We start from the raw sequence: 26,737 nt of genomic DNA, 5'->3' as shown, positions 1-26,737 counted from the left end.
ATACTTTTAAATAAATTCATAATAGAATTCCATGCAGTGTTAAAATTAAGGGAAAAAATATCTAATGATGAAAGAAATGCTTAAGCCACCTAACAGAAGTAAAAAAGACAAGTAACTAGAAAATCTCATTTTCCTAACAACATAAATGACACTATTAATTGTAGGTAGATTTATTTTTATGGTTGCCTTTGTACTTTACAAATGTTTCTAAGTTTTCTACAATGAATACACAACACAGGTGTTTAAAATGTTGTTTAAAAAAATTAAAAGTCATTCGGAATTTCAATTCCGTTGAAAAGGATAAACTGCCCAAATGAGAACTTTTTAGAAGTCCACTCCTGTTAGAAGCTCATATTCTACCAGAAACCATACTGGATCTTCGTTTTTTGACCAAGATACAACGTAACCTCCCCAATGCATGGCCTTGCCACGAACGCTTTCCCAAGATATCCCTGCAAAGACTGTGTACATATTTGTAGGGCACATTGCACTCATCAAGTTCTGGCAGTCCCCTCAATCTATAGAAGTTCTAACCTCCACAGAAGTGTAATAAAAGGAGACACTAGTATATAAATCAAGGGCATCTACAGCTCAATCTTTCAACCGTTGCTGAAGCAATCCAAATTCTAGCAGAGGCCAGAGAGTCAGTCTTCTACCCTGATTTGTCTAAATATCCCTTTTCGTGGAACCAACTTGCATATCTGTAGAAAGCTGAGAATTATATATAAAAAAAGCGGGGGGGGGGGGGGTTTCGGAAACTTTTCCAATCCGTGTCCTCCTCACGGGGAACAAGCAGCAATACCGAGCCCCTTTTTTTCACAACATAGTTCACAAAGCAGACCACTGGGGCCCAGGAGCGATTTTTCTCTTTCTTGACCAGTCCCTCCGAGAGACCACGAGGATGCTACTCTGATACCTATTCCTGAATTAGGCGTCCGGTTCCCACTGAAATCCTACTTGCGGGATTCCAAACTGCAGAGTCCGCTCAACTCTTACTTAGATTACAGTCATTTACCACCAGTGACCACGTGGCAGCTACCCGTTTTTCAGGTCACAGCGACATACGCTTCCGGGGGAGTGCAAATAACCTGCAGAGGAAATCGCACAGGGAAGAGCACTCTGTTCCAAGTATTTTCAAGATGCAGCAGGTGGTACTTCACCGATGCTTGGAGATAAAGGCCTGACGCCTGATGTTATCTGAGAAGAGGCAGGAGCTCCGCCGGAGTGCGGACCGGCAAGTTCCCCTTACTGCGCCTGTGGCACGCGGGTGCGTCACGGGGGTGGAGGCGGTGGCCAGGGGACAGATCTGGGGGGAGCTGTGAGCGTCTAAGGGTCCCTAGGAAGCACAGCCGCCTCAGGGGCGCACCTGCTGGCTCGGCTTTAGCAGAAGCTTCAGTTGGGCGTGTGGCACACAGCAAGCAGCACAGGGGGAAGGTGACGCCCGCGCTGCGCGCAGACACGTGGGAAAGCAAGCCGTGGGGCCGAAAATGCAGCATCGTCCTCCAAAGTCCTCCCTGCACCGCAGAGGCACTGCTCCCCGGCGAGGTGGAGGGTCCCTGCGCAGGGCCCGGCCCGCGCTCACCGAGGGGTCCAGCCGGCTTTCTTGCTCGGCTGTCTGTGGCAGCCCTTCCCGAGGGGCAAAGCTTGTGTTCCCCGCAACTGACTGAGGCGCCAAACGGTTCGCCTTGCTGCCCCGACGGAGCAGAAAGTTCCGTCTGGACAGGCCAGGTTCATCCTGCGAGGTCCCCGAGGGCGGCCCGCCCGCCAGCGCCCGGGGGGTCAGCCGCGAGCCTGGTTCGCGCCGGCAGCTGTGCCCAGCTGTGCCCAGCCGGTCGGCCCCGCAGGCAGACGGCTCCCCTCTCCGCTCCGAGAAGCCTGCGGGAGAGCCAGCTACAGAACCCGGAACCCTCACACCGCACCGCTGGAAACGTCCTCCGTCCTGCACATCCTGACATCACCTGAACAGAAGGCGGACGACGCTGTCCTCCTCGGTGCCCTCCCCCACTGGCATGGGAGCCGAACAGCCGGGCAAGTTTGCTCAGTAACTTCTGGGAGGAGGATACTGCATTTTTCAGACAGACAGACGCCGGTATCACAGACACACACAGATTAAAAAAAAAAAACAAAAAAAACTTACCTCCTCAACAGTCATAGACCAACTACCGTTTTCAATCATAGGTACAAAGACAATTGAAAAAAAAAAACAAAACAGAATATCCAATGAAATTGCACACCTACTGATACATTTACCAAACGGCAGTCACAAAAGCAGACCCCTGTCGAGGCCGGTTTGCTATTTTGTTTTTCCTGAGAGCGTCATTTACTCCAAGCTCTCTCTCTGACTGCAAACATTCGCTGGAAGAAAGTACACTTGAGGCAGCCAGCGGGCAAGTCTCAACTCAGGAAGACGAAGCCCCTCCCTGTCCACGCTGCCATCTGCAGTTCGCGTGCTGATGGAAACGCTGCCTGTGGAACTATTAGCCGCTCCGGTGTGAGTTGTTTAGACCGTGTTACCAAAGCTGGGTGGGAGGAACTTCCTCCTGTGACAAGGTCAGAAGCCTTGCCGAACAGTTCATCTTCAGGCAACAGAATGAAATGGCCAGGGAGGGGAACGTTTCTAGTGGTCTTCTGCGTCTTGGGGGCTGGGCGGTGGGTGAGGCGGGGCGAGGGATGGGGAACGTCATTTATTCCGTGAGAAACCAGGGAAACGTGAACCGGCATTCAGAAGAAAATAAACTAAGCCTTACAGGAAAAAGTGACGGGGAAAGAGGCAGCTCCGTGGAGTCAAGCTCAGCATTTTGGGTGTGTCGTCTGCTGCTAGAATGAATTCTTGGCACATGTTTTTAGAGACATTTAAGGGTCAGGAGGAAATGTTTTCCTAAAAGATCCAGCACGGTTTTATTTGCAACAACGCACTCCACTCTCACATATTTTCCTTTGGGTAATTCTTTCCAGAGTTGATAATTATCAGCATCCCACCTCAGCAAACAGCTTTTTGACATCCAAAGACAAATGCCTACAGATAAATGTTTCAATGCCTACGTTGTCTGCAAATGAAGATTTGACAGAGAAAAATCTGGATATCTGAAATCATTTTACACTCTTTCTTTACCCAACATATCCTATTTTATCATTCTGGTAGAAATTTTTTAAAATTTAAATGTCAAACTAAAACCAAAATCTCGTCAGTAATAACTAACTGGCAGTTGGCTAACCAGACTGCAGTTTTTCCAGCATTTAAAAAACCAGTCTTAGGGGCGCCTGGGTGGCGCAGTCGGTTAAGCGTCCGACTTCAGCCAGGTCACGATCTCGCGGTCCGTGAGTTCGAGCCCCGTGTCAGGCTCTGGGCTGATGGCTCGGAGCCTGGAGCCTGTTTCCGATTCTGTGTCTCCCTCTCTCTCTGCCCCTCCCCTGTTCATGCTCTGTCTCTCTCTGTCCCCAAAATAAATAAACGTTGAAAAAAAAATAAAATAAAAAATAAAAAACCAGTCTTAGATTATACTCTAGCACAGGGGTCAACAAACTTTTCATGTAAATGGCCAGACACTAAGCACTGTAGGATTTGCAGGCCACATGGTCTTTGTTGAGACTACTCAAACTCTGCCACTGTTGTGCAAAAGCAGTCCTAGATGATGATGAATAAACAAGGGGTGTGGCTGTGTTCCAAGAAAACTTTATTTACAAAAACAGGCCGTGGGCCGATGCGTCCCACGGGCCGTAGTTTGCAGCCCTGCTCTAGCATACAAATCAAATTCTAAAAAAGAAAACGGCTTACCGATAATGTCAAAACGTGTCAGTGTGACGCAATTTTTCTCAGGTACTACTACTTTAACAGGAAGCAAAACTTACTAAAAATGGAATACATTTTTTGGAGAATTCATTCTGGAGGTCATCAATAAGCCTACTTAGAGATTCTTAATATGCATAACATTTTTGCTTCCCTCAAGTAGTAGGTATAACTCAATCAGCGAACAGGCATCATCAGAAACCACCTGTTCCTTCTTAGCCAGTTTGCTCAAGAATCCTCAACAGGGCTTAGGCTGGCAATTTCCACCGTCTTACAACAATGAGTTCACTGGATTATCCATGCTCAAAATGAGTGGCAGCCTTCTGAAGTTTATCAGGAAGTTATCACAGGCAGATGGAAACCATGCTCTTGACTATTACTACTCATTAAAAGCACATTATTTCATAAACATAAATATTTCCAAAAGCCAATGACAGTCTCGCTAATGAGGAAAACTAGCAAAATGTTTATTTTCATTGGAAGAAAAACATTTTTCAAAGATGGATTCGCTTATCTTGACTGTAAGGAAATGCCCAACACAGTAAGAGAAAGGAGAGCCATCCCCCCGCCCCCCCCAGGTTAGAAGTCTAGCAAAATTTAAACTTGTTTCACTTGACAAGTTAAAAACAAAAGTGGTAACTTGTCTGTTATTTCATTGGCTATGGAAGGATGGCAAATAATGCAAGTACAAGTAAGCTTCACTTCATATTTTTGTATTGTTTCTTCCAAGTATAATTAAATAGTTTAGTTTAATTTTAAATTACATGCAGGGATGGGATGCCTGGGTGGCTCAGTCAGTAAAGCGTCTGACTTCAGCTCTGGTGGTGATCTTGCGAGTTTTTACTTTGAGCCCCGCGTCGGGGTCTGTGCTGACAGCTCAGAGCCTGGAGCCTGCTTCGGATTCTGTATCTCCTTCTCTCTCTGCCCCTCCCATGCTCATGCTGTGTCTCTCTCTGTCTCTCAATAATAAATAAACGTTAAAAAAAATTAAAACAAAATTACATGCAGGGACGACTGATCTACAAAAATTAGTATGTGCAAGACAAACTTTTTGTACACTTGGAGGAACTATTTTCTTCCTGTTTGAGTTACACTTTGGTAAGAGAATTACTATTTCTAACCTCATGAAAGAAATGAAACATTCTAAATTTAATTATACTAAACATGGCTAAGATACTTCAATTAGAAATGACAGATAATACTCTGTGTCCCAACTCAAGAGAGTTTGAGCATTCCTGATTCCTTCTAGGAGTTGCTCATCTCAAATAGGTGATAACATAATCTTCATTATGCTTTGGGAGACTCGCTGAATTCAATTAATTAGTTGTGCTTTTTAAGGCTTAACCCACATTTGTGCAGGTAGTTCTTTAATTAAACAAGGAAAGCATCCCATCTTCCAGAAGTAGATGAAGGCTGCAATTCTCTAAAAGGTGCTGTCAGATTACATTGTTAGAAAACTAACTTTCCCTCAACAGAAACAATTCATCTCCTTAAAACTGAAAATAGTATTATAATTCCTAGAGTTGGTAATTACTTATTAGGGGCTTGGCTACTAAATTTTAAAATATACTAAAACAGCTACACATATTCGTTTGTTTTCTGGGGGCTTGTATGAAAATGAAAATGTAGATGACGTATTTCTATGGACAAACCTTCAGTCTGAATTTCACTTCGTTTGAAATAAATTAATTTACAAACCAACGTCTCAGAGTAGATAAATACCACTGCACAAATATGTCCAGGTCAAACTTAAGAAGGACAATAAAAGACGTTTAGAATAAATGTTCCATATTCTTCTCACAATAAAGTTTCTTTTTTGTGTCTTGGAATCTAGTCACGAAGATAAGCAGAGCAGCTACACCAGAGACCATAGGAAGTCATGATACAGCTGAGTTTCAAACGCAAACTGAAGCCAACACCAGGTGGCCCACTGTGTGCACATATTTGTATATGTTTATGTCTGGGTGCATATATATTTATGTACAAAAATGAATATTCCACCCACTGTCCCCTATAAATAGGAGCACACACAGGATTTATAGTCATTAATTAGCTCCAAATCGGACAGAAAGATCTCCCTCCCGTAAGTATGGCTTCTGTATAGGCACCTCTGGTGTCACTTGGGATCTATGAAAAGAAGATGGCAGGCTGGATGTCAATCTTCTTGAAACATTTTACTTGGGGATTATTTTTTCTTTTTGAGATGTAATTCATATACTATACATTCATCTTTTTAAAATGCACAATTCAGTGGTTTTGGTATATTCAGAAAGCTGTACGACCATCACCACTCGCCTAATTCCAGAAGATTTTTGTGTTTAGGGGTTCTAAAATTTAAACTTACACCAACATAATTCATCTCTTTCTTTGTGGTTGAGATTTCAGTGTTAGATTCAGGTGTGTTTGGTGACATAACTTGAAAATGTAGGTATCTGCATATGCCATAAAAATAGACACAAAACACATATTTGGACACAGCCAGAATGTGACCTCCTCATTGTTGAGTCTTTAATCCTATCTCTGGCTTCCACGCAAGAGCCCTTTTTGTTTGCCGAGAGAAACAGCATCAAACTGAAAAATCTCTCAGAATATTTTATTGTATGTATGACATTTATGGGCTCTTAAAAAAAAAAGTGACACAACTTTCCTAACTCCCTTGCCATAGAGTAAGCTAGGGGGTAGACGTGGCATTTTAAGCAATATGGATCTTCATGGGTGAGGAGGGGTTGTTAGTGAGCTGGCAGGTAGGACTTCTGGCTGGATGCCCATGATGATGCCTCTAAATTATTGTTAAGAATTTATGCAACACTAGGTTCCCAGCCCAAGATCTATGAATTATAAAGTGCTCATGCCGGGGACACAGATCTTATTCTTGACTGGACTAAAGTCAGAAGATGCTAAGTGGTATTTCCTAGAACACTTTCCTACTTTCAGGCAATTTTCACTAGCTTCTTAACTGCCTATCTGAAAGAACAAATCTGTTAATGGTTGGAAACTATGTTGTCAACTGTCACCTTGAAAATGTGATTATAATTTGAGGATTATAACTTTATCAAGTATATCGCCAATATTAATGTTCAGCTATTATTAAAGGGGTATAGGAATATTAGTTAGATGTACTGACAAGCTATTACAATAAATAAATAAATAAATAAATAAATAAATAAATAAATAAATAGCTATAGAGGGTATCTGCTATGTGTACGAAGAACAGGCCATCACACTCAAAAGTAGTGTCTGTTTTCAAAACAAAAACAAAAAGTTTAATTTCACTTTGGTCCCTCAGTAAAACTGGCACACACTAACGGTCTTAATGTGTGATAAGTACTTTTTAAAACATAATAAGCCTTGTGCCGTTTGTACAGATCTACTCTGACACAAAAAGGATTAAAGAAGCAATACCCAGTTCAGCCCCAGACGGATTTTAAATATATAACTTGAGTCTTCCGTTTTCCTCTCTTCTATTTTAAAGCATTCTTCCCAGATTTTATTTGATGGCAACTAAGAAAATTAGAATGATACCAGCAGTAGGAGGGCTTCGTTTTGGATCCTTAAGAATATTTTATAATTACTGCTTCAAGCCTTTTTAAAGCAGCATGCTACATGAGCTACGTGAAAACTGGTTTTATTGGGAGGTGGTGGTGGTGGGAATTAGCTGCAAACTGTATTCTGTGAGCACCTTAAGCGTTAACAGTTATCTGCCACAGCAGTACGGGGGAATCTTATTATCACTCCTGTAGCCAGTTCGAGAAACAAGGAGAGAAACGTCAGGTTATGGGGCAGCAATACTACTTGGGAGAAATGTGAAATGGGGAAGTGGGGGACTGGAGGAACAGACCCCCAAAGGGGCTATGACTCTAGTCACAGCTGGGTAATTGGAGGAGTTGGCCTAGTGAGGCTAATAACAACCGTTTATCGAACACCAACCACGTGCTAGGTACGTGACACACAAAATCCCTCATCTTTACAAGTCATTCAAGGAAATGCCTAAGCTACATGCTTTACAGAGGAGGAAGAAGTTCACCAACAGCCCAAGCTGCTGAACAACGGGGTAGATATTGAAACCCCTAATGTGGATTCCAAATCCTATGATGGTGTTTTTGTTTTTTGAAAGCCAGGATTTGAACTCAGGCCTGACCACAAAATCCACATACTGCTGCCGCCACACCCCACTCCGAGCCCCCCACCCCCGCGCTATTCAGTTCAGCAGCGAGGACAAGCCGTTCTTTGACTACAGCTGCCCATGTGTTTCCGACCACATAAAGGCAACCGGAGTCACAGAGGTACAAGTCACCCTGTTGTGGGCGATCTGACAATGCGACCCCAGTATATTATCTGGTAGGCTATTCTGGCATTGGTGATGCTCTGTGTGAAAATGCAATATTCTCTAATCCTAATGTTACTGACATGCAGAGGGAGGGAACCATTATGCACCTGTAGGAATCTGAGGGATTAAAAACATATTCAAGGGACAATAATATTACAGTTGGAAAAAATAAGTTCAAAATCAGTGTTTCCCCAACACTGCATCATGGGAACAGTGTTGCTAATTACCACTGAAGAGATCGATCTCTGTGAATGGCCCCATGGAAAATAAAATACTACAGTTAACTAAGATATTAAATTGAAATCACTCTGATTCTGAAACTGCATACTGTAGTGAAATGTCACTTGTTTCTCATAAATTTGTGGAAATAAATGTTGCAACAAACACCAATACTGTGCTCCATTAACCTTTGTGGGTTTTATTTTTCCTTCCAAATGAGTTTGTACTTTTAACATTTGCCACAGACAGAGGAAAGTCTGAAACATTCTGGTGCCAGTCTTGGAACAGTTCACCTTCTAACAGTCTTTGTGGATGTGACCACGCACAGCTAAAACAGTACTTTGCCATTTTCCTTTTTTTCTCATTTTTGAAAGTAGTCGATAGCCACTTTCTTTCTTTTTCCCCTCTCTTTCTCTCAGCTTCTTATGAAGACTCCCAGTATAAATGCAACAGGTGGAGTTTCCTACAAATATACAAACTGAAAGAAAAGAAATATTATGGTTGGCTACTCAAGAGTTTCCTGAAACGAAAACATACCTGGACATTTATCATGGTCAGAGAGCATCTAAGTCAATCAAAAGGGAGCAGAGGACACTGAACTTGCCACACTTACTGCGACCTTAGGGTGCAGAAGGCACTTTGCTCTGACGGGTGACCCCTGCCGCCCATACCTTGTATCTATCCATTGGGTCTTCTTGTTGCAGCTGACTCTCTCGCATTGTCTGATATTCTTTCTCATATTTCTTCAGTTTCTTGGTCGGTACCTGCAGAGATTAGAGAAAAAGCACGTTAGACAAGGCGATTCTTTAGGAAAACATTTTCTGATGTGTTTCCCACTTAAGTCTCTGGCATTCTAATGGAGCACACCCAACTCAAAGGAGAGGGGGAAGAAGTCTAGACTCTAGAGCAAGAATCTGCAACCTTTTTCTGTAAAGGTCCAGATAGTGTATTTTAGGCTTGGTGGGCCACATAGTCTAGGTCACGGCTTCCCTACTCTGTTGTTACTGCACAAAAAGCTGCCACAAGTGACACATAAACAAATCAGAGTGGCTGTGTTCCAACAACACTTTATTTACAAACATGGGCTACAGTCCGTCCATTTCTGTTCTGCAATATTGTTACGTCACAACTTTTCTTGTAAATGTATCAAACAGTGCTATTAACTCTAAATACTTTTAAGTAACATTCATTCATAGCCTTCTACCAGGTTAAAAATGAAAATTATTTTATAAAAATAAAAAAACTGAGCAACAAAAACATACTTAAATAGTCAATATACCATCCAGCAAGAAAGAAGATTCTAAAGTGTGTCACTGAAAACTCCCAAGAAATAACAGAATCATTGTGCTGTAATGAGATAATAGAAAATCATCGAAACGACTCATCTATTTCTTGCTAAAATTGTGTCATCTTTAAAAGACAGTAGTCTGTTTACTGGAAAAAGACTAGATCTTACAGAATCTTCAAATTCTAAAAATAAACAAATAAACTTAACATAGTATAAAGGTCATAGAATTTGGCACTAGATGGATCAAAGTCTGAATGCCTACCTTTTTTATTATTAACTATGAAACCTCTTGGCAAACAGGTATTTAACTTACTCTCTTAGCCTGAATTTCTTCATCTGTAACATGCCAGGCAAATACATTTCTCCTTCAAACTGTCTGTCAGGAGAATTAAGTGCTGTAACACAGGCAAAGTATCTAAAATATTGTGTGGTTCCTGGATATTTATTATTATTATTATTATTATTATTATTATTTTTAATGTTTATTTATTTTTGAGAGAGACAGAGACAGAGTGTGAGTAGGGGCAGGGCAGGGACAGAGAGAGAGGGAGACATAGAATCCGAAGCGGGCTCCAGGCTCTGCACTGTCAGTACAGAGCCCGACGGGGGCTTGAACTCACGAACCGTGAGATCATGACCTGGGCTGAGGTCAGATGCTTAACTGACTGAGCTACCCAGGTGCCCCAGTTCCTGGATATTTTTTTTAATCGTTTTTTAAAAGTATTCAATAAAATTAACGTATTATAACCTCTTATATTCCATATAACAGATGAAGTCTACTTTTAGGCTTTCCTTGAACAATCAAAATGATGGAATTCCTTTCAACATCAAAATCTTTATTCAATGTTTAGGTCTTCAAGTAAGTGACTTGAGAGGAAGAAAAGGTTTGCCTAATTTTTTTTAAAGATAATGAATGTGTTATTTTTCTAGATTCTTAGGAACTTGAAGGCAGGGATGTGCGTTGATGCTCCTCAGTAACTGTCATGACACCTACTTAAGTCACTGTGTCATGATACCCATTTAAGACATTGGCCCAGACGAGGCTCTCTCAATAGAGTGTTTCTTGTCAAGTTCAAAATATGGTATTTAAAAAACATGTAATTAGTGTGTGAGAATCTGGCCAGAGAATGTGTTAAATACAAAGCAGAGACGCCATGTGTCCTGCCCCATCTTACTCTAATTCTTCTGTTCCATCCAGGAGCACTCTGAAATACTGGAATTACCTGCTTCTTACCACACCTGGGAAGTTGCACAAACTCAGTCCAAATTTGAGACAGTGGATTATCATAATTCAACAACCACATGATGACAATATTCATCTGGCTGATGGGGGAATATCTCCCCAGTCGAGCAAGAAGTAAGGACATTTTTCAGGGTGTCACTGAATCGCAAAACCACTGCTGGCAAGTGTCAGGAGACACTGATTTTGTCTTACTCCATCTCCAGAGACCTTCAACAGTCCACCCGACCAACCAGAGTGCAAAAGAGAGGGAAGCACCACCTGCCGGCCGTGTGGCCTCAAGCGCATCAGACAAACCAGGAAAACATACATGGTCGTGTGCCAACAAAACAGCAGCAACAACATGATTTTTTTCTTGACTTTAATAGGGAGCCTCCATTTCCTCTAGGTTTCTTTCCCCTGTGTGCTATTAATCATACACTCCAAAACCCAAAACCAGCCTCTTAAAATGAACTGGCAAATCTCCAGCACTGGTAGCCCTGGAGCTGAGGCAAAAGGGAAGAAGAAGGTCTCAGAGCTTCAAGCAGGGACAGGTGTTTCGGGCATTCCCGGGAGCAGGCTCAAGGGGAGAAGGGAGTTCTGTAAGGAGGGTGCTTCCTCCCGAGGCCATTTACCTTCAAGATGGGAAGTAAGTCAGGATTTCTGCAACTGAACAGCAGTCCTATGCGGAAGTATCTCCCAGCCGCTTCTACGATGGATCCAGTCACCAATGACTGGATGCCACATTGCAAGCGTGCTTCAAAGAGCATTTCTTCTAAAACCATATTTCTCAAATTCCAAGTGCTACAGAATTTTTTTTCATGTAAAAAAGTATCCCTTTAAAAGTCAATCTTGCTACTTATGTTAAAAGGTTCATTTCAATGTGAAATTTTTTAAAAAATGCATTAAACGCCCTCAAAAAGCTCATCCTTGCCCATCTGGCTGAGATTCTAAGATGTTTGGCTTCATCGAGTTCAGGGAAACAGAGCAGGTTCCCAGAACAATATGTTGCTAGGAAACCTTCCAAGCTTATTTATCTTGTGCTGCGGGGTGATACTGAGCATCCACCTGTGATTGGCACAAAATGAAAGAGGGGAGGGGGCAGGAGGAAGGTGAGCTGATATGAAACTGTTATTTACGAGATAATCAAAGAACACAGCCTGTCACAGTTTTTTCAAACTGCATTTCAGGACAAAATTGATTTTATTTTAGGGAATATAATATTGAGCTTGAAGGTTTTCTTAGCAGAGAAAGGAATAAAATACCTCCTTAATATGTAGTTTTAATTGAAAGAACAGAAAGTCATCAAGAATTACCAGATGTGAAACAACTTATTATCTCAAGAGTGGTAGAGGTATCTCTCCCCTTGTTAAATGTTTTTAATATAAGTGTGCACTTGAAGAATCATCAATCCTTTTAAGTTTTTGAGTTTATTTATTTATTTTGAGAGAGAGAGAGAGACAGAGGGAGAAAGAGAGAGAATCCCAAGCAGGCTCTGCACTGTCAGCACACAGCCCGATGTGGGGCTCAAACCCACAAACTGTGAGATCATGACCTGGGCCGAAGTCGGACACTTAACTGACTGAGCCACCCAGGCACTCTGAATCACCAATCCTTTTAAATGTCTACCTAATTTGGGAGACTTCTTTCACCAACTGTTCATCTTCTACCTAATACTCCCTATTTGTCTAAGTTCAGGAAATGTCCTCAAAAAATCCACAATTGTTTGATAAGAGCAATGATAAAAGTATTCACCAGTTCAAAATGGTGTTTATTAAAAACAAACAACCTGGGGCGCCTGGGTGGCGCAGTCGGTTGAGCGTCCGACTTCAGCCAGGTCACGATCTCGCGATCCGTGAGTTCGAGCCCCACATCAGGCTCTGGGCTGATGGCTCGGAGCCTGGAGCCTGTTTCCGATTCTGTGTCTCCCTCTCTCTCTGCCCCTCCCCTGTTCATGCTCTGTCTCTCTCTGTCCCAAAAATAAATAAAAAACATTGAAAAAAAAAATTAAAAAAAAAAAAAAACAAAAAAACAAACAAACAACCTTCGAATAGAAAAACCCTCGGCAAGACAATCTCTCACAAGTATGACAGCGATCATTGAAATAATCAGCCAAGGCCTGACATTTTGGACTTAACAACTAAATTTGGGGAAGTAAGCATTTAAAACAGAACCCTTGTTTTAATCTTATGAATAGTACATGACATTTAGATATATTTCATGATATATTTAACCCTGACATTTAAATTTATAACATAACCATTTACATAGAATTAGGAATTTGGACGTGGAAGGACCTTTGGAGACCGTCTGGCTGGTATAATCCCCACCTTCAGGATGAGGAAAGTGAAGCCATGTGGCTGAGAAGGCTGGACAGACCCAGCTGGTTGTGGCAGAGCAACTGGAATCTGGGTGGGTCTCCCGTCTCTCTGGCCTATAGTCTCTTCTGCTATTGGGCTGTCAGGGGAAGTGTATTTCCCAAACTTTAGTCATTTGAATGCCATTTTCATTATTTTTGCCATGTCCAAGCACATTTTCTACTATGTTTTCCTTAAATCAACTAATTTCCTTACATAAATTTATTTTACAAGAAAAATATTTTGGGAGCAAGAGTCAATATAGACAACTATGATAGACAAAAAAAATGGCCTCCCAAAGAAGTCTGCACCCTGATCCCCAGAACCTAGGAATATGCTACCTTAACATGGCAAAATAGATTTTGTAGATGTAATTGAGGTCAAGGATCTTGGCTTGGGGAGATTATCTTGGACTTTCTGGATGGACTGAATGGAATCGTACAAAGTCATTAAAAGAGGAGAACTTTTCCAGACTTTAATCAGAGGAGATGCGACTATTGCAGAAAAGCCAAAGAAATTCAATATTGCTGGCTTTGAAGATGGAGGAAGAGGTCCCTGAGTGAAGGAATGGGGGCCTCTGGAAGCCTCTGGAAGCTAGAAAAGGCAAAGAGAGCCTTCAGAAAGGATTGCAGCGCCTTTGACACCTTGATCTTAGCTTAGTGAGACCCTGTCAGACTTTTAACCTACAGAACTGTAAAATCATAAGTTTGTACTCTTTAAATTTTTTTTTTTTCAACGTTTATTTATTTTTGGGACAGAGAGAGACAGAGCATGAACGGGGGAGGGGCAGAGAGAGAGGGAGACACAGAATCGGAAACAGGCTCCAGGCTCCGAGCCATCAGCCCAGAGCCTGACGCGGGGCTCGAACTCCCGGACCGCGAGATCGTGACCTGGCTGAAGTCGGACGCTTAACCGACTGCGCCACCCAGGCGCCCCAAGTTTGTACTCTTTAAAGTCTCTAAATTAGGTGACAGTAGGAGACCAATACAACATATTATACGTCGTAACCACTATCGACTGAGCTACCACGTGTTTATAAACAAAACTCAGTTGAAAGTTTTTATTTACACTTTTGCTGAAAGCAAGATAAAAACTTCCCTGCCCTCTTCATTTTAGAACCAATTGCAAATTATGTCAACATAAAATAAACCATATACTGTTAGCTCCTGTGTTACAAGTATCAGAATAGCAGTAAGCAAAAGATAAAAACAACTCCACCCCAGACCAATGTGTAGACTCGTTCAGTCCTTTCCTGCCTTCTCCTGCTCACCACTGATGGCAACTAGTTGTGGTATTTCTTAAATCTCAGTTTTTGCTAAGGATCTGTACAATGCCTGCTGATATTTCCTATTACATTTTATCATATTCCATTTTTTAAATGCCTGTTCAGACCTTCTAAAATGATTTCATGAACAGCAGTTTGAAGGACATGCACTAAATCAAGGGGCCTTTTTCATCTCTTCCTCTGATGATCACACTAAATCACTGGAGAGGCTTTATTAACTCCTGTCCTGGTCACCAATGCAGTCACCTGCCATTTACTGATGAAAATGGGTTCTATTCAGCTGTTATCAGGAAATATACAGAAAAGAGCTTTATGAACTTAAGGGAAAGGGGGTGGTAAGGGAATGGTGGGGGAGTGCTCCATGGTGACCTTTGATAACCAGGAAGAAGAAAATACAATAGTTACTAATTTGCTTTATTCTTTCAATGTTCATCATGCTGGCCTCAGTTAGAGATGTAGGAGAGGAAGACTAAAGAACATGTTCAACTTTCTTTTCCCATGCTCTCCCTCTTCTTTTCATCTAAAGCATATATATTTTTTAAGTGCTTATTTATTCATTTTGACAGAGAAAGAGCGTGAGTAGAGGAGGGGCAGACAGAGAGGGAGAGAGAGGATCCCAGGCAGGCTCTGCACCATCAGCCCGACTTGGGGCTCAATCTCACAAACAATGAAATCATGACCTGAGCTGAAATCAAGAGTCAGACACTTAGCCGACTGTGCCACCCAGGCACCCCCTAAAGCATATATTTCTTATTTTTATGTACGACTCTAATAGAATTAAAATATGTGCATATATATATAGATTTATAATTTTTTGTTGTATGTCAATTAATTTAATTTTTTTAAAGCTTATTTATTTTGAGAAAGAGAGAGAGAGTGTGTACATGAGTGGGAGAGGGACAGAGAGAGAGAGAGGGAAAGAGAGAGATTCCCAAGCAGGCTCTACACCGGCAGCACTGAGCCTGATGCGGGGCTCAAACTCATGAACCATGAGATCATGACCTGAGCCGAAACCAAGAATTTGACACTTAACTGACTGAGCCACCCAGGTGACCCATATATCAACTAGTTTTAGATGAACTTGACTTAATAATCTTTATCTCACTAATCACACTTAGCTGGGCTATTGCCTTATTTTTACTTTTATTACATTATTTTGAGTACTCCTTATTAATACTTAAATTTCACGTGCATTAGTTATTTTTTTGAAAAATTTTAATAATATTTTAAAAGCTTATTTATTTTGAGAGAGAGATAGCATGAGTGGTAGAAGGGCAGGGAGAGAAAGGGAGAGAATCTTAAGCAGGCCCCACGCCCAGTGTGGAGCCCAATGCAGGGCTCAATCTCACAAACCAGGAGATCATGACCTGAACCGAAATCAAGAGAGTCACTTAACCAACTGAGCCACCCAGGCACCCCAATTTTTTTTAATGTTTATTTTTGAGAGAGAGAGAAAAAGAGTGAGCAAGCTGGGGAGGGGCAGAAAGAGAAGGAGATAGAGACTCCCAAGCAGGCTCCACACTATCAGCACAGCCTGACGTGGGGCTCAAACCCACAAACCATTTGATCATGACCTGAGCCAAAGACAGGCACTCAACCGATTGAGCCACCCAGGTGCCCCAACATTAGTTATTTTTAATAAAACATACTTCTTCTCTTACACACATGATCTTGTTGGATCTCCTAATTATCAAATGTGCTCTTTATACATTAAGGAGTTTAGGAGTCCTAAAACAACACAGATCTTAAAGTCTGAATTGTAAATAATGGAATAATAGAACTTTTCTTTTTAATGTTTTATTTATTTTTGAGACAGAGTGAGACAGAGCATGAATGGGGAAGGGACAGAGAGACAGGGAGACACAGAATCCCAAGCAGGCTCCAGGCTCTGAGCTGTCAGCACAGAGCCCGACGCGGGGCTCGAACCCACGAACTGTGAGATCGTGACCTGAGGTGGAGTTGGACACTCAACTGACTGAGCCACCCAGGCGCCCCACTAGAACTCTTAAGTAACAAACTTGAAGCACACCCATCACATTAACCTAAGGGAAACTCACACACAGAAAAGAGAAAGAGACACAACACAGCAGATTGTATGTGTGGAGAATTTCAACCTGGTCTACACTCTGCAAGGTACATGGCATGGTTTCTGGCACAGGCTGATCTTATGCAATTGTGCATCAGTTTTGTGAAAAGTTGATTCCCAATTTAAGTAGAGAAAAGAATCTAGGAGCTACTAGTGTTTCTCGAGGTAGGAGTACTATTGTCATTTTGGGTGGAATGATTTTGGGTTGTATTAGATTCCACTTCCTGTTTCTGAGCCCTGAGTGTCCTTGGCCCATTTAGATGTCACCTATCAAATGCTGGTAGTTTCCTCCAGTCATTGTTACAATTAGGATGTCCAATACAGCTTTCCGAACAGGGAGGGGAGGACACTCGGTAATGGGAGGCACAAAGGGTAGACACTTGAGAAAAAGTGGGTTTTGTGCTGAAGGGCTCTGACTGTGCTTCGGGAAAGCCAAGGGGAGGCCTGGACTGGCACTCGAGGTAGTCAGCACTGCATTCGTACATTCTGACGTCCACATCCTTCCGCTCTGTTTTTGATCGGCAGTAACCGGCACTCAGAGAAACATGGAGTGTCTGCATGTCAAAGAATTCCCTAACGTTTTTAAAGCTATAATTTAGAAAATTATATATTTAAGCCTCTCAACAACTCTGTGAGGTATTATTTAGATTTTACAAATAAGGGAATTGAAGAGAGGTAACTTTCCCAAGATCAAACAGCTGGTAAACGGAGAGTCCGAGTGGGGATCTAGGCCATCTACCTCCAGATTCTGCCCTCTTCAACCACTTTGCTCTACTGCCCGGGACCAATGAAGGCAAATCTCCTCAAGAAGCTGACAGTCTTGGTGCACCTGGATGGCTCAGTCGGTTAAGTGTCCGACTCTGGCTCAGGTCATGATCTCACAGTTTGTGGGTTCGAGCCCCGCGTCGGGCTCTGTGCTGACAGCTCAGAGCCTGGAGCCTGTTTCAGATTCTGTGTCTCCCTCTCTCTCTCTCTCTCTCTCTCTGCCCCTCCCCAGCTCGTGCTCTCTCTCTCAAAAATAAATAAACATTAAAAAAAAAAAAGCTGAAAGTCTTGATGTAGTGCCAAGTAAGTGTCTAATTACCATATAGTTTTGCAAGTGCAATAAAAGGCATATAAGTACATATGTTCATAAAAGATACAAGGGTGATCAAGAAGAAATTCTTTTGGGGGGAGGGGAAGGCACACTCCAGTGAGGAGGATTTTCATTATGACTGGTTTATGTAAGCGTTCCTGACCAATTAAAAAATAGCATTTCCCCTGTGCTAAATTTTAACAATGGGTTAGTCACTTGTCAGATGTATTATTCAAAGCTTGATGAATCTGCTTCTCTATTTCAAAGATGAAAGACACAAAAATATTTATTAATGGATGCAAATACTGGCACAGTAAGCCACTATTTAAATAAAAAGTCTGCTAGGATCTCTTTAATATTTTCCTGGCTGGTCAGGAGTCTGAGTGCCTAAAAATCAATAAGCCAAAGGTACTAGAAATTATGTATCACTCTTGCTCACTTCAGATAATTTCTTAGGATACATATAAATGATCCCATTTAATACATTAATCATTAGAGAGAGAAACAAATAGATAACTATGGTAGCATATTTCTTGGTGACCTGGGGTACAGGGGGCTGAGAATTTCTAATTCAGAGTTAGTTCTGCAAGGACCCGTCAAAATCTGGAGAGAAAGTGGATCAGTGGCGATCAGAATTCTAGCAGTCAGTTTGCAGTGGCCTAAATTCCTGGGAAGAAATAGATGGGAAGGAGTCAAGAGAAGAGGGCCATGTCCTGTGAGGCTTCACTTAATCCTCTTCACAGTGTTCAGCAAATGAAGCTACTTTGAGTCTTGTTGAGCTTTTAAGCACTAGGATGAAGGGGAAACATAGTCAATGACATTTTTACCCCACAGGATTGGTGGGGGGAACCTTCAGAGAACATAAGAGCCTATAAATGATTACTAATTGTATTCTTTGTTGTTTAAAGATTTATTTATTTTTGAGAGACAGATCGCAAGGAGGGAAGGGGCAGAAAGAGAGGGGGACAGAAGATCCGCAGCAGGCTCTGTGCTGACTGCAGCAAGCCCGAGCGGGGCTCGAACTCACAAACTGTGACACCATGACCCAGTTGACCTGGGCTCAACTGACTGAGCCACCCAGGCGCCCCAACTGTATTATTCATTTATTAAGGTACATTTAACAGATAACATATTAGTTTCACATGTACGATATGAGGATTCAAGATTTGTATATACTACAAAATGATCACAGCAAGTCTAATTAACATCCGTCTCCATACATAGTTATAAGAATTATTTTTATGTGATGAGAACTTGTAAGATCTACTCTCTTAGCAGCTTTCAGATGAGCATTAGAGTATTATTAACTATAGTCACCATGCTGTACATTACATCCCTAGAACTTCTTTATTTTATAACTGGAAGTTCGTACTTTGTGACCCCTTTTACCCATTTCATCTCCCGCCTCTGGCAATCTGTATTCTAGGAAGGAATACAATGGTTTAAGGCAGTGGAGACAAGGAAAGTACTTATCTCTTGTAACTCTGACAGAGCTCCCAAGGCTTACAGACATCAAACTACGTGGCATTCTTTTCCTGAGTGCCGCACTGCTGTCATCTCATCTGGCGTGTTCAGCTTTCCAATCACTCAAGTCTAATGGTGCACACACCTGTGACAGGTTCCTGGACTCATTAATGAATAATTGTATGATGTGAGTCACTATCCAACATTCATGGCTCACTCCTGAATGTAGCGTGCTCATCAAAGTATCTATGAAAGCTTTTGAAATATCCATTTCTACTTTCTTTACTACATTCTTATACAAGCTGCCTGTTCCCAATGTTATAGCAACTTTAAGAAACCGTGACATTTTCTCTTTCAGATTTTTTTTCTATTTACACCCAAATTAGTTAGCATATGGTGCAACAATGATTTCAGGAGTAGATTCCTTCATGCCCCTTACCCATTTAGCCCATCCCCTCTCACAACCCCTCCAGCAACCCTCAGTTTGTTCTCCATATTTATGAGTCTCTTCTGTTTTGTCCCCCTCCCTGTTTTTATATTATTTTTGTTTCCCTTCCCTTATGTTCATCTGTTTTGTCTCTGAAAGTCCTCATGAGTAAAGTCATAGGATTTTTGTCTTTCTCTAATTTCACTTAGCATAATATCCTCCAGTTCCATCCACGTAGTTGCAAATGGCAAGATTTCATTCTTTTTGATTGCCGAGGAATACTCCATTGTATATATACCACATCTTCTTTATCCATTCATCCATCGATGGACATTTGGGCTCTTTCCATACTTTGGCTATTGTTGACAGTGCTGCTATAAACTTTGGGGTGCATGTGTCCCTTCGAAACAGCACACCTGTATCCCACGGATAAATGCCTAGTAGTGCCATTGCTGGGTCGTAGGGTAGTTCTATTTTTAGTTTTTTGAGGAATCTCTACACTGTTTTCCAGAGTGGCTGCACCAGCTTGCATTCCCAGAAACCATGGCATTTTATAGAAAATGCTTGTCTGTTCTTTTTCTTTTTTAAGTTTATTTATTTTGAGAGAGAGAGAGAAAGAAAGAGACAAAGAGTACACAAGCATGAGTGGAAGAGGGGCAGAGAGAGAGGGGAAGAGAGAGAATTGCAAGCAGGCTCCAAGCCACCAGTGCAGAGCCAGACTTAGGGCTCTATCTCACAAACTGTGAGACCATGACCTGAGCCAAGAGCAAGAGTCAGACAACTAACTGACAGCCACCCAGGTACCCCTTGTCTGTTCATTTCTAATTCCTTTTCTCTAGTCCTATGAATCTAATCTTGCATACTATTTTTATGGAACTCCTCTGTCCATAAAAAGCTCGAGCCTTCCTATCAATAGATAATATCCGGAGGTAATTTATTTACTATCATACGTTGACAGCTCTTCTTTTATAGTTTCCAGCCCAGGACTTCTACTGAGCTCAACCTACATATCCAACTGCTAACTTCCCATCATCTTTTGGATATTTCACATAAGAAACATTTAAACTGGACTTCATCACCCACTCTCTACGCCCAACCAGTTCTCCCACTGTTCATCTTCCATCCAGAAGCTTGAGCCAGAAACCCAGCAGTGACCCCTCTCCCACTGAGGATCATGAAATCACTCACTAGATTCTACAGAACATGCCTCCAAATGTCTCCTAGTTTGTCTTCTTCTCTTGAACCTCAATGACACTGCCCTAGTTTAACCCATAACCTCCTCTCATCACTGCAATAACCTCCCAAGTGGTCTCCCTGGATTTGTCCTTGCTCTGCTCCAAACCTATTCCATAGGACAGCCAACCTTTTTTTTTTCAGAATGCAAATCTGTTGTCATTCCTCTACCTAAATTTTTCAAATGCTTCCTGTTGCATTTAGGATAAAGAAAGGAATACTTGACATAGCTCTGCTGATCATATAGGATCTGGTCTCTATCTACTTCCCCCCCCCCCCCCGCCTATGCCTGTATTTTGCAAAAGTGGGGCTCCCATCCCAGGGAGCACATGAAAGTATCTAAGTAGATGCAAAAGGCAATTATTCAAACTTCTAGTTCTGTTTTCTAACCTTATTTTTTTAATTTTTATTTTTTAACCTCATCTTTTAAAAATATCTATTTTTGTGCCTATTTTATTAAAGTACACATTAATTTATTTAAAAAGTGAAGAGACATATATTGGAAGTATGTGCTTAAATTACTTTTACCAACAGGGTTGCATAATCCAAAGAATTTAGGGTCACCAGTCTCTGTTCCAGCCACACTGGACTTCTTTTACTTCCTTCTGCACATATTCTGTCCTATCTCAGATTTTTAGGATGCCATTGCTTCTGCTGGGATGGATTCAGCATACTCACCCCAAGATTCTAATTGAAAGGTCTAAGGTATGGTTAGGCACCTCCTATTTTATGAAGCTCATGCAATTCTGCCATACTGTGTTATCCATTTGAAAACCACTGGATTAAAATATCAAGTGCTAAGGGAATGGGGGACAAGCTACAGAGGCTTTTAATGAACTGGCCTGAGAATATGACCACCAACTTCTAAAGAAATATCCATTCTGTGTTTCAAACAACCAATTTATAAATAAGCGTTAGGACAGAATAAATTTGTAAGATTAGGAAGGACTATTTTTAATGTTCTAAAATATTTCAAGAATCTATTACATAAACAGTTTGGCTACAAGGACAAAGTCAAGTTTTGAAAAGGGAATAACCAGGGGCTCCTGGGTGGCTCAGTCGATTAAGCGTCTGACTTCGGCTCAGGTCGTGATCTCATGGTTTGTGAGTTTGAGCCCTGTGTCAGACTCTGAGCTTGCCTGGAGCCTGCTTTGGATTCTGTCTCCCTCTCTCTCTGCCCTTCCCTTGCTCATACTCTGTCTCTCTGTCTCTCAAACATAAATGAACATTTTTAAAAAATTAAAAAATAAATAAACAAAAAGAGAAAAACCACGCACTTCAAGAATAAATATGTAAGCAACAGAGTTATATGTAAGGTGGTTTAGGGTTGAACAGGCTTACATTTGAAATCCCTCTCTGTTGAATACTATGTAATTTTAGAAGCAAATCATTTAAACCTCTTATTCAGAGCTCCCATCATTTATGTTTTAAAAAGGGGGTAACACAAATCACACTACTATAACCATGTCCTTTTATTGAGCACAATAATGCATGCCTTGGCCCTGGCCAGAGCACTTCACATATTTTGTGTTCCCTAAGCCTCACAAAGCCCCAAAATGGGTTAACTGTACCCATTCTACACAATGAGGAAGACTAAGTAATATGAAGAGGGACCATAATAACAACTGACCCAACAGGTCTTTTGACACCAACGTCAAGCCTTACTTGTCACATGCCTGTCATCTACACTGCCCGTCATGTATCTGGCACACGCAGCTCTCAAATCCAGGGCCTTTGCTAAGCCTCATCAGTAGCCTGCTGCAACGGACCAAGCTAATCAGCTGCAGGATGGTGGAGATACTATTTTATATAAACACCTGACTAGGAGATAATGAACCTAAGACATCTGCCATATTACCTAGCATCGAGTAGGGGAGCTCAGAAAAGTATAAACATCTTCAACCTGAATTTTCTGGACAAGCCAGAAAAAAGAGAAGGTCAAATGGACCCCAGGGTGGTTGAAACAGGAATTTAACTCTGGGAGAAGTCTGCGTAGAATTTCATAAAGTCTCAGGAGGGGGCAGATTGAAATCATGTATTTTTCTCCTCTCTCAGCTATCTGAAAAAAAGTACTGAGGCATAAACCACCCAGGAGATTTACAGCATAAAGCAAATTACCTTAAGGTATTGGAATCAGTCAACACTTAGATGGAACATTTTGGGGAGCCTATAGCTTCATTGAGAATGCTTTTCTTCTCTGTGTATTATTTCTTGTATTTCTTTCTTTCTGTTCCCACTGCTTCACATCCTGATTTGTACAAAAAAATGCCAGGTTCCTTTCTTCACCCACATGCCACAGCTGCAGCTGGTTCACTAGCAACTAGCACTCCTTCTGCTGGATTTTAAATCTATTTTTCTCAGATTCCTTGCACTTGAAGGAGAGAGAAAAAAAAGAGACACTTTTGCCCGTTTTTCTTTTAAGTAATAAGAATTCTTATCTCACTATATCCTCAACTTTAGATTGAGTTATAAAAATTCTATTTTTCTCTTTGTGAAAATTAAGAAGCGGGCATATGCTAAGTTGGTGTACCATAATGGATGGTGGTATTTCTTTTATTTTGGGGGAAAGTGCTCAACATCCTCTGTAATGTCTCAAGTAAAATTCTACTTCTGAGTAAGGCTTTGGCTGGAGATTGATCACTTAAAATTTTTATTATAGAGTTTAGAAAATAACAGAATGACCATCAAGTGCTAAAACTTAAGACTGTAAGATGGCAGGTAATGTGCTAAATCTGGTTACATGTTGAATGGTGTTGGTCTGAGTCCAGGGAGTAGATTAACCAGATGTAGTCCCAAAACTGGGCCGCAGAAAGCCGATCCAGGTATTCATTCAAAGAGAGCTAATTAAGCTTATTTAAAATTAGACAATGATACAGAGGAGAAGGAATGGTGGGGGAGCCAAGCAGGATACTGTTCTTTATTACCATCAAATGCTACATTCATTATAATAACACTGACCCTGGCACCACTGAATGCTAAGGAATCTGAAACAGTACTTTTATGTCAGGTTGTCATTGGCAAATGGAACAAAAGTAAATACGTATCTCTTGCTAAAAGTACTCTTAATGGGTGGAAGACCAGGGACATTTATGCTAGAAGACATTTCATTCAAGACTAATATGCTAAGACAATCTGAGTACTTCTGTCTTTAGAAAGATTCAACCTTAATATACCAGGCTGAGAAGGACAAACAGTGGAAAAGAGTGAGAAAGGGGAGCCTTCTCTGTATTCGTGTACCTTTAAAGGCAGTAAGGAAATTGGTTAATTGGCATCAGCAGAGTATCAACCTGCATGATTGCACTGCCATTTTTATACATCCCTTTTTAAGATGGGAAGGAAAACTTATACCTAGTCTGCATTTTTAAAAATCACCCATTCATCCACTCATTCACTCATTCAACAAATACTTTTTTTTTTTTTAATTTTTTTCTTTCAACGTTTATTTATTTTTGGGACAGAGAGAGACAGAGCATGAACGGGGGAGGGGCAGAGAGAGAGGGAGACACAGAATCGGAAACAGGCTCCAGGCTCCGAGCCATCAGCCCAGAGCCTGACGCGGGGCTCGAACTCCCGGACCGCGAGATCGTGACCTGGCTGAAGTCGGACGCTTAACCGACTGCGCCACCCAGGCGCCCCAACAAATACTTCTTGACTCCCTACTGTGTAGCTGGCACAGCCATCCAGGAACAAATGCACAGTCTGTCCCCTCAAGGAGCTCAGTCTGGTGGGGAGAGAGTCTTTAAAGACATAATCACACGATTTAAGTCGACACTGCACTTACAAAGTGGGCACCGTGAGGGAGAAGTCAAGGTGGACAGATAATAACGCACGTGGCTCTGATTTTGCTTATGTCTCTGAGGAATGACAATTAACCTGAGGAGTAAGTTAGCCAGAGAAGAGTGGGGAGAAAAAGTGCTCCCAGCAGAGGAAACAAGTAGCACAGGATGGGAAGGAGCGTGAACGGCCACACAGTTTGCAGGATCAGTACAAAACAAAACCTGGGATTCCTTATGTAAAAAGTGCTAATTTCAAGACGGTAGAGCATTCCCTCTCTCTTTTTTATGTTTGTTTTTTTATTTTGAGAGAGAGAGAGAGAGAGAGAGAGAGAGAGCGAGCAGAGGAGGGGCAGAGAGAGGGACAGAGAGAATCCCAAGCAGGCTCTGCGTTGTCCATGTGGCACCCCTTGCGGGGCTCAATCCCACAAATTGCAAGATCATGACCTGAGCCGAAATCACGATTCAGACACTTAACCAACTGAGCCACCCAGCCACCCCAAGATGATAGAACATTCAACCAAGCGTGGGGGCCTGTGCGACTGCGCAGGCTTCGTGCCCATGAAGCTGGCTCTGGGAAAGAGGGCTGGTTTGAGGGACCAAAGGTCAGGTGAAGCACAGTCGGGACAGAAAAGGCCAGCTGAGGCTGAAAAAGTGTGAGAGGTACACAGGCACCAACCCAAGGAACAGGGCCTCCAGGGACCAACCTCATAGCTCAACCTACTCTGTCTCCTTTACAGTTCCCCAAATAGTTATTATTAAAGAACTATTGTATAAGCCAGGCTGTTATGTAAGCACTCTTCTGGGTGCTAAGAGGAAGACAAAGAAGACAGCCTTTGCTTTTAAGGAGCTTACAAATAATTCTGTAATTTAGGGTAGAATGTGGTAAGTTTCACCTAAGAGTATAAGCACCAGTTTGTGGGAGATTCAAAGCAGGAAGATTATTCACATGAGGTAAACAGACTGAAATTAGCCTTCTTCTTCTGCCTTTAGAGCGGTGATTTGGCCATGTCACTATAGAAATAGCACACACACCCAGCGCTTCCTATAAGAGGCACCAAACGCTATATGCTTTAGATGTATTAATTTACTTTAGCCCCACATGCATGAGGTAGGTGCTATTATTATCCTCACTTTAAAGAAAACACAGACCCAGAGAGATTAAACAACTTACTTGCCCAAGGTCACACAGCTAGCAAGGTGGGGATTCATTCCAATCCTGGCAGCCAAGGTCCAAACCCCTTGCTCTGAACTACTAGACCATACTACCATTTAAGTAACATTGTTTCATTTTGCTTTGCTTTAAAAATCTATGTACTGTACTTAAGCCCCTTGTATTTTTTTCTCCCTGGTCTTCTGCTGTCACTTTACCCTTTTTATCTACTCGGTTAGCCATATATGCTGCCTCAACACTGCCTAAGAGATACACAAGAAAAAGAATTTTCCTAACGATTTTTCCACCTTTACATCGAGAGTCAGAACTGGCAGGAACAGAAATGATAAATACATTTAGCTCTGAATTTCTGAAAGGAGGTGACACAGTGCTACTTTCCTTTGCTGTTGATGACAGTCCCACACATCTTTGTACTGATCATCAAGCAGAGCAGAGATGGTTGTGGACACTTACTGACTCCCTGAGAACTGTGAACACCTAATTAATAGACTCTGGGAACCCCCAGTTTCCCCAAGACCCAATGCTGGGTCTGTTCCTTAAAGAAGTGAGAAGCGCGTGTATATGCTCATTAATTCAACAAACACCTACTTTGTGCAAGACACTAGGTCAAATGCTCTCTGGGATACAAAGATACCTAGGGCACAACCCTTTCATTAAGAAATTCACAACTGGGGAGGCTGGGTGTTTCAGTTGGTTAGGCATCCAACTCTTGATTATGATCTCAATCCTGAGATTCAGACCTGTGTCAGGCTCTGGGCTCCCTGCTCACAGTGTGGAGCCTGCTTTGGATTCTCTCTCTCTCTCTCTCTCTCTCTCTGCCCCTCCCCTACTCTTGCTCTCAGTCTCTCTATTAAAATATAAATAAACAAGTAAGTAAGTAAGTAAAAACACAAAAACTTAAAAAGAAATTCATGACAGAGGAGACTGGCTGGCTCAGTGGGTAGAGCAACTCTTGGTCTTGTGAGCTGGAGCCCCAGGTTGGGTATAAGGATTACTTAAAATCTTAAAAAAAAAAAAAAAAAG

At 41.8% G+C, this 26,737-nt stretch overlaps 1 protein-coding gene across 14 annotated transcripts in view; it reads right to left on the bottom strand.

Annotated features, from left to right (window-relative positions):
• RABGAP1L (RAB GTPase activating protein 1 like) overlaps positions 1 to 26,737 on the bottom strand; it is a 758,000-nt gene that overhangs the window by 22,831 nt on the left and 708,432 nt on the right. For 7 of the 14 annotated variants that reach the window (XM_043568487.1, XM_043568489.1, XM_043568488.1 and 4 more), the window contains one exon: positions 9,005 to 9,097. In XM_043568487.1, the coding sequence (XP_043424422.1) occupies positions 9,005 to 9,097 (93 nt within the window). Of the gene's footprint in view, positions 1 to 2,137; positions 3,219 to 8,507; positions 8,812 to 9,004; positions 9,098 to 11,475; positions 11,673 to 26,737 lie in introns of those variants that run through there. The other 7 variants (XM_043568490.1, XM_043568491.1, XM_043568492.1 and 4 more) reach the window with 3 other exon arrangements.

The sequence above is a fragment of the Prionailurus bengalensis genome, chromosome E4 (genome assembly GCF_016509475.1).
Source record: "Prionailurus bengalensis isolate Pbe53 chromosome E4, Fcat_Pben_1.1_paternal_pri, whole genome shotgun sequence".
Classification (NCBI taxonomy): domain Eukaryota; kingdom Metazoa; phylum Chordata; class Mammalia; order Carnivora; family Felidae; genus Prionailurus; species Prionailurus bengalensis.
This window is presented reverse-complemented; position numbering and strand designations above follow the sequence as displayed.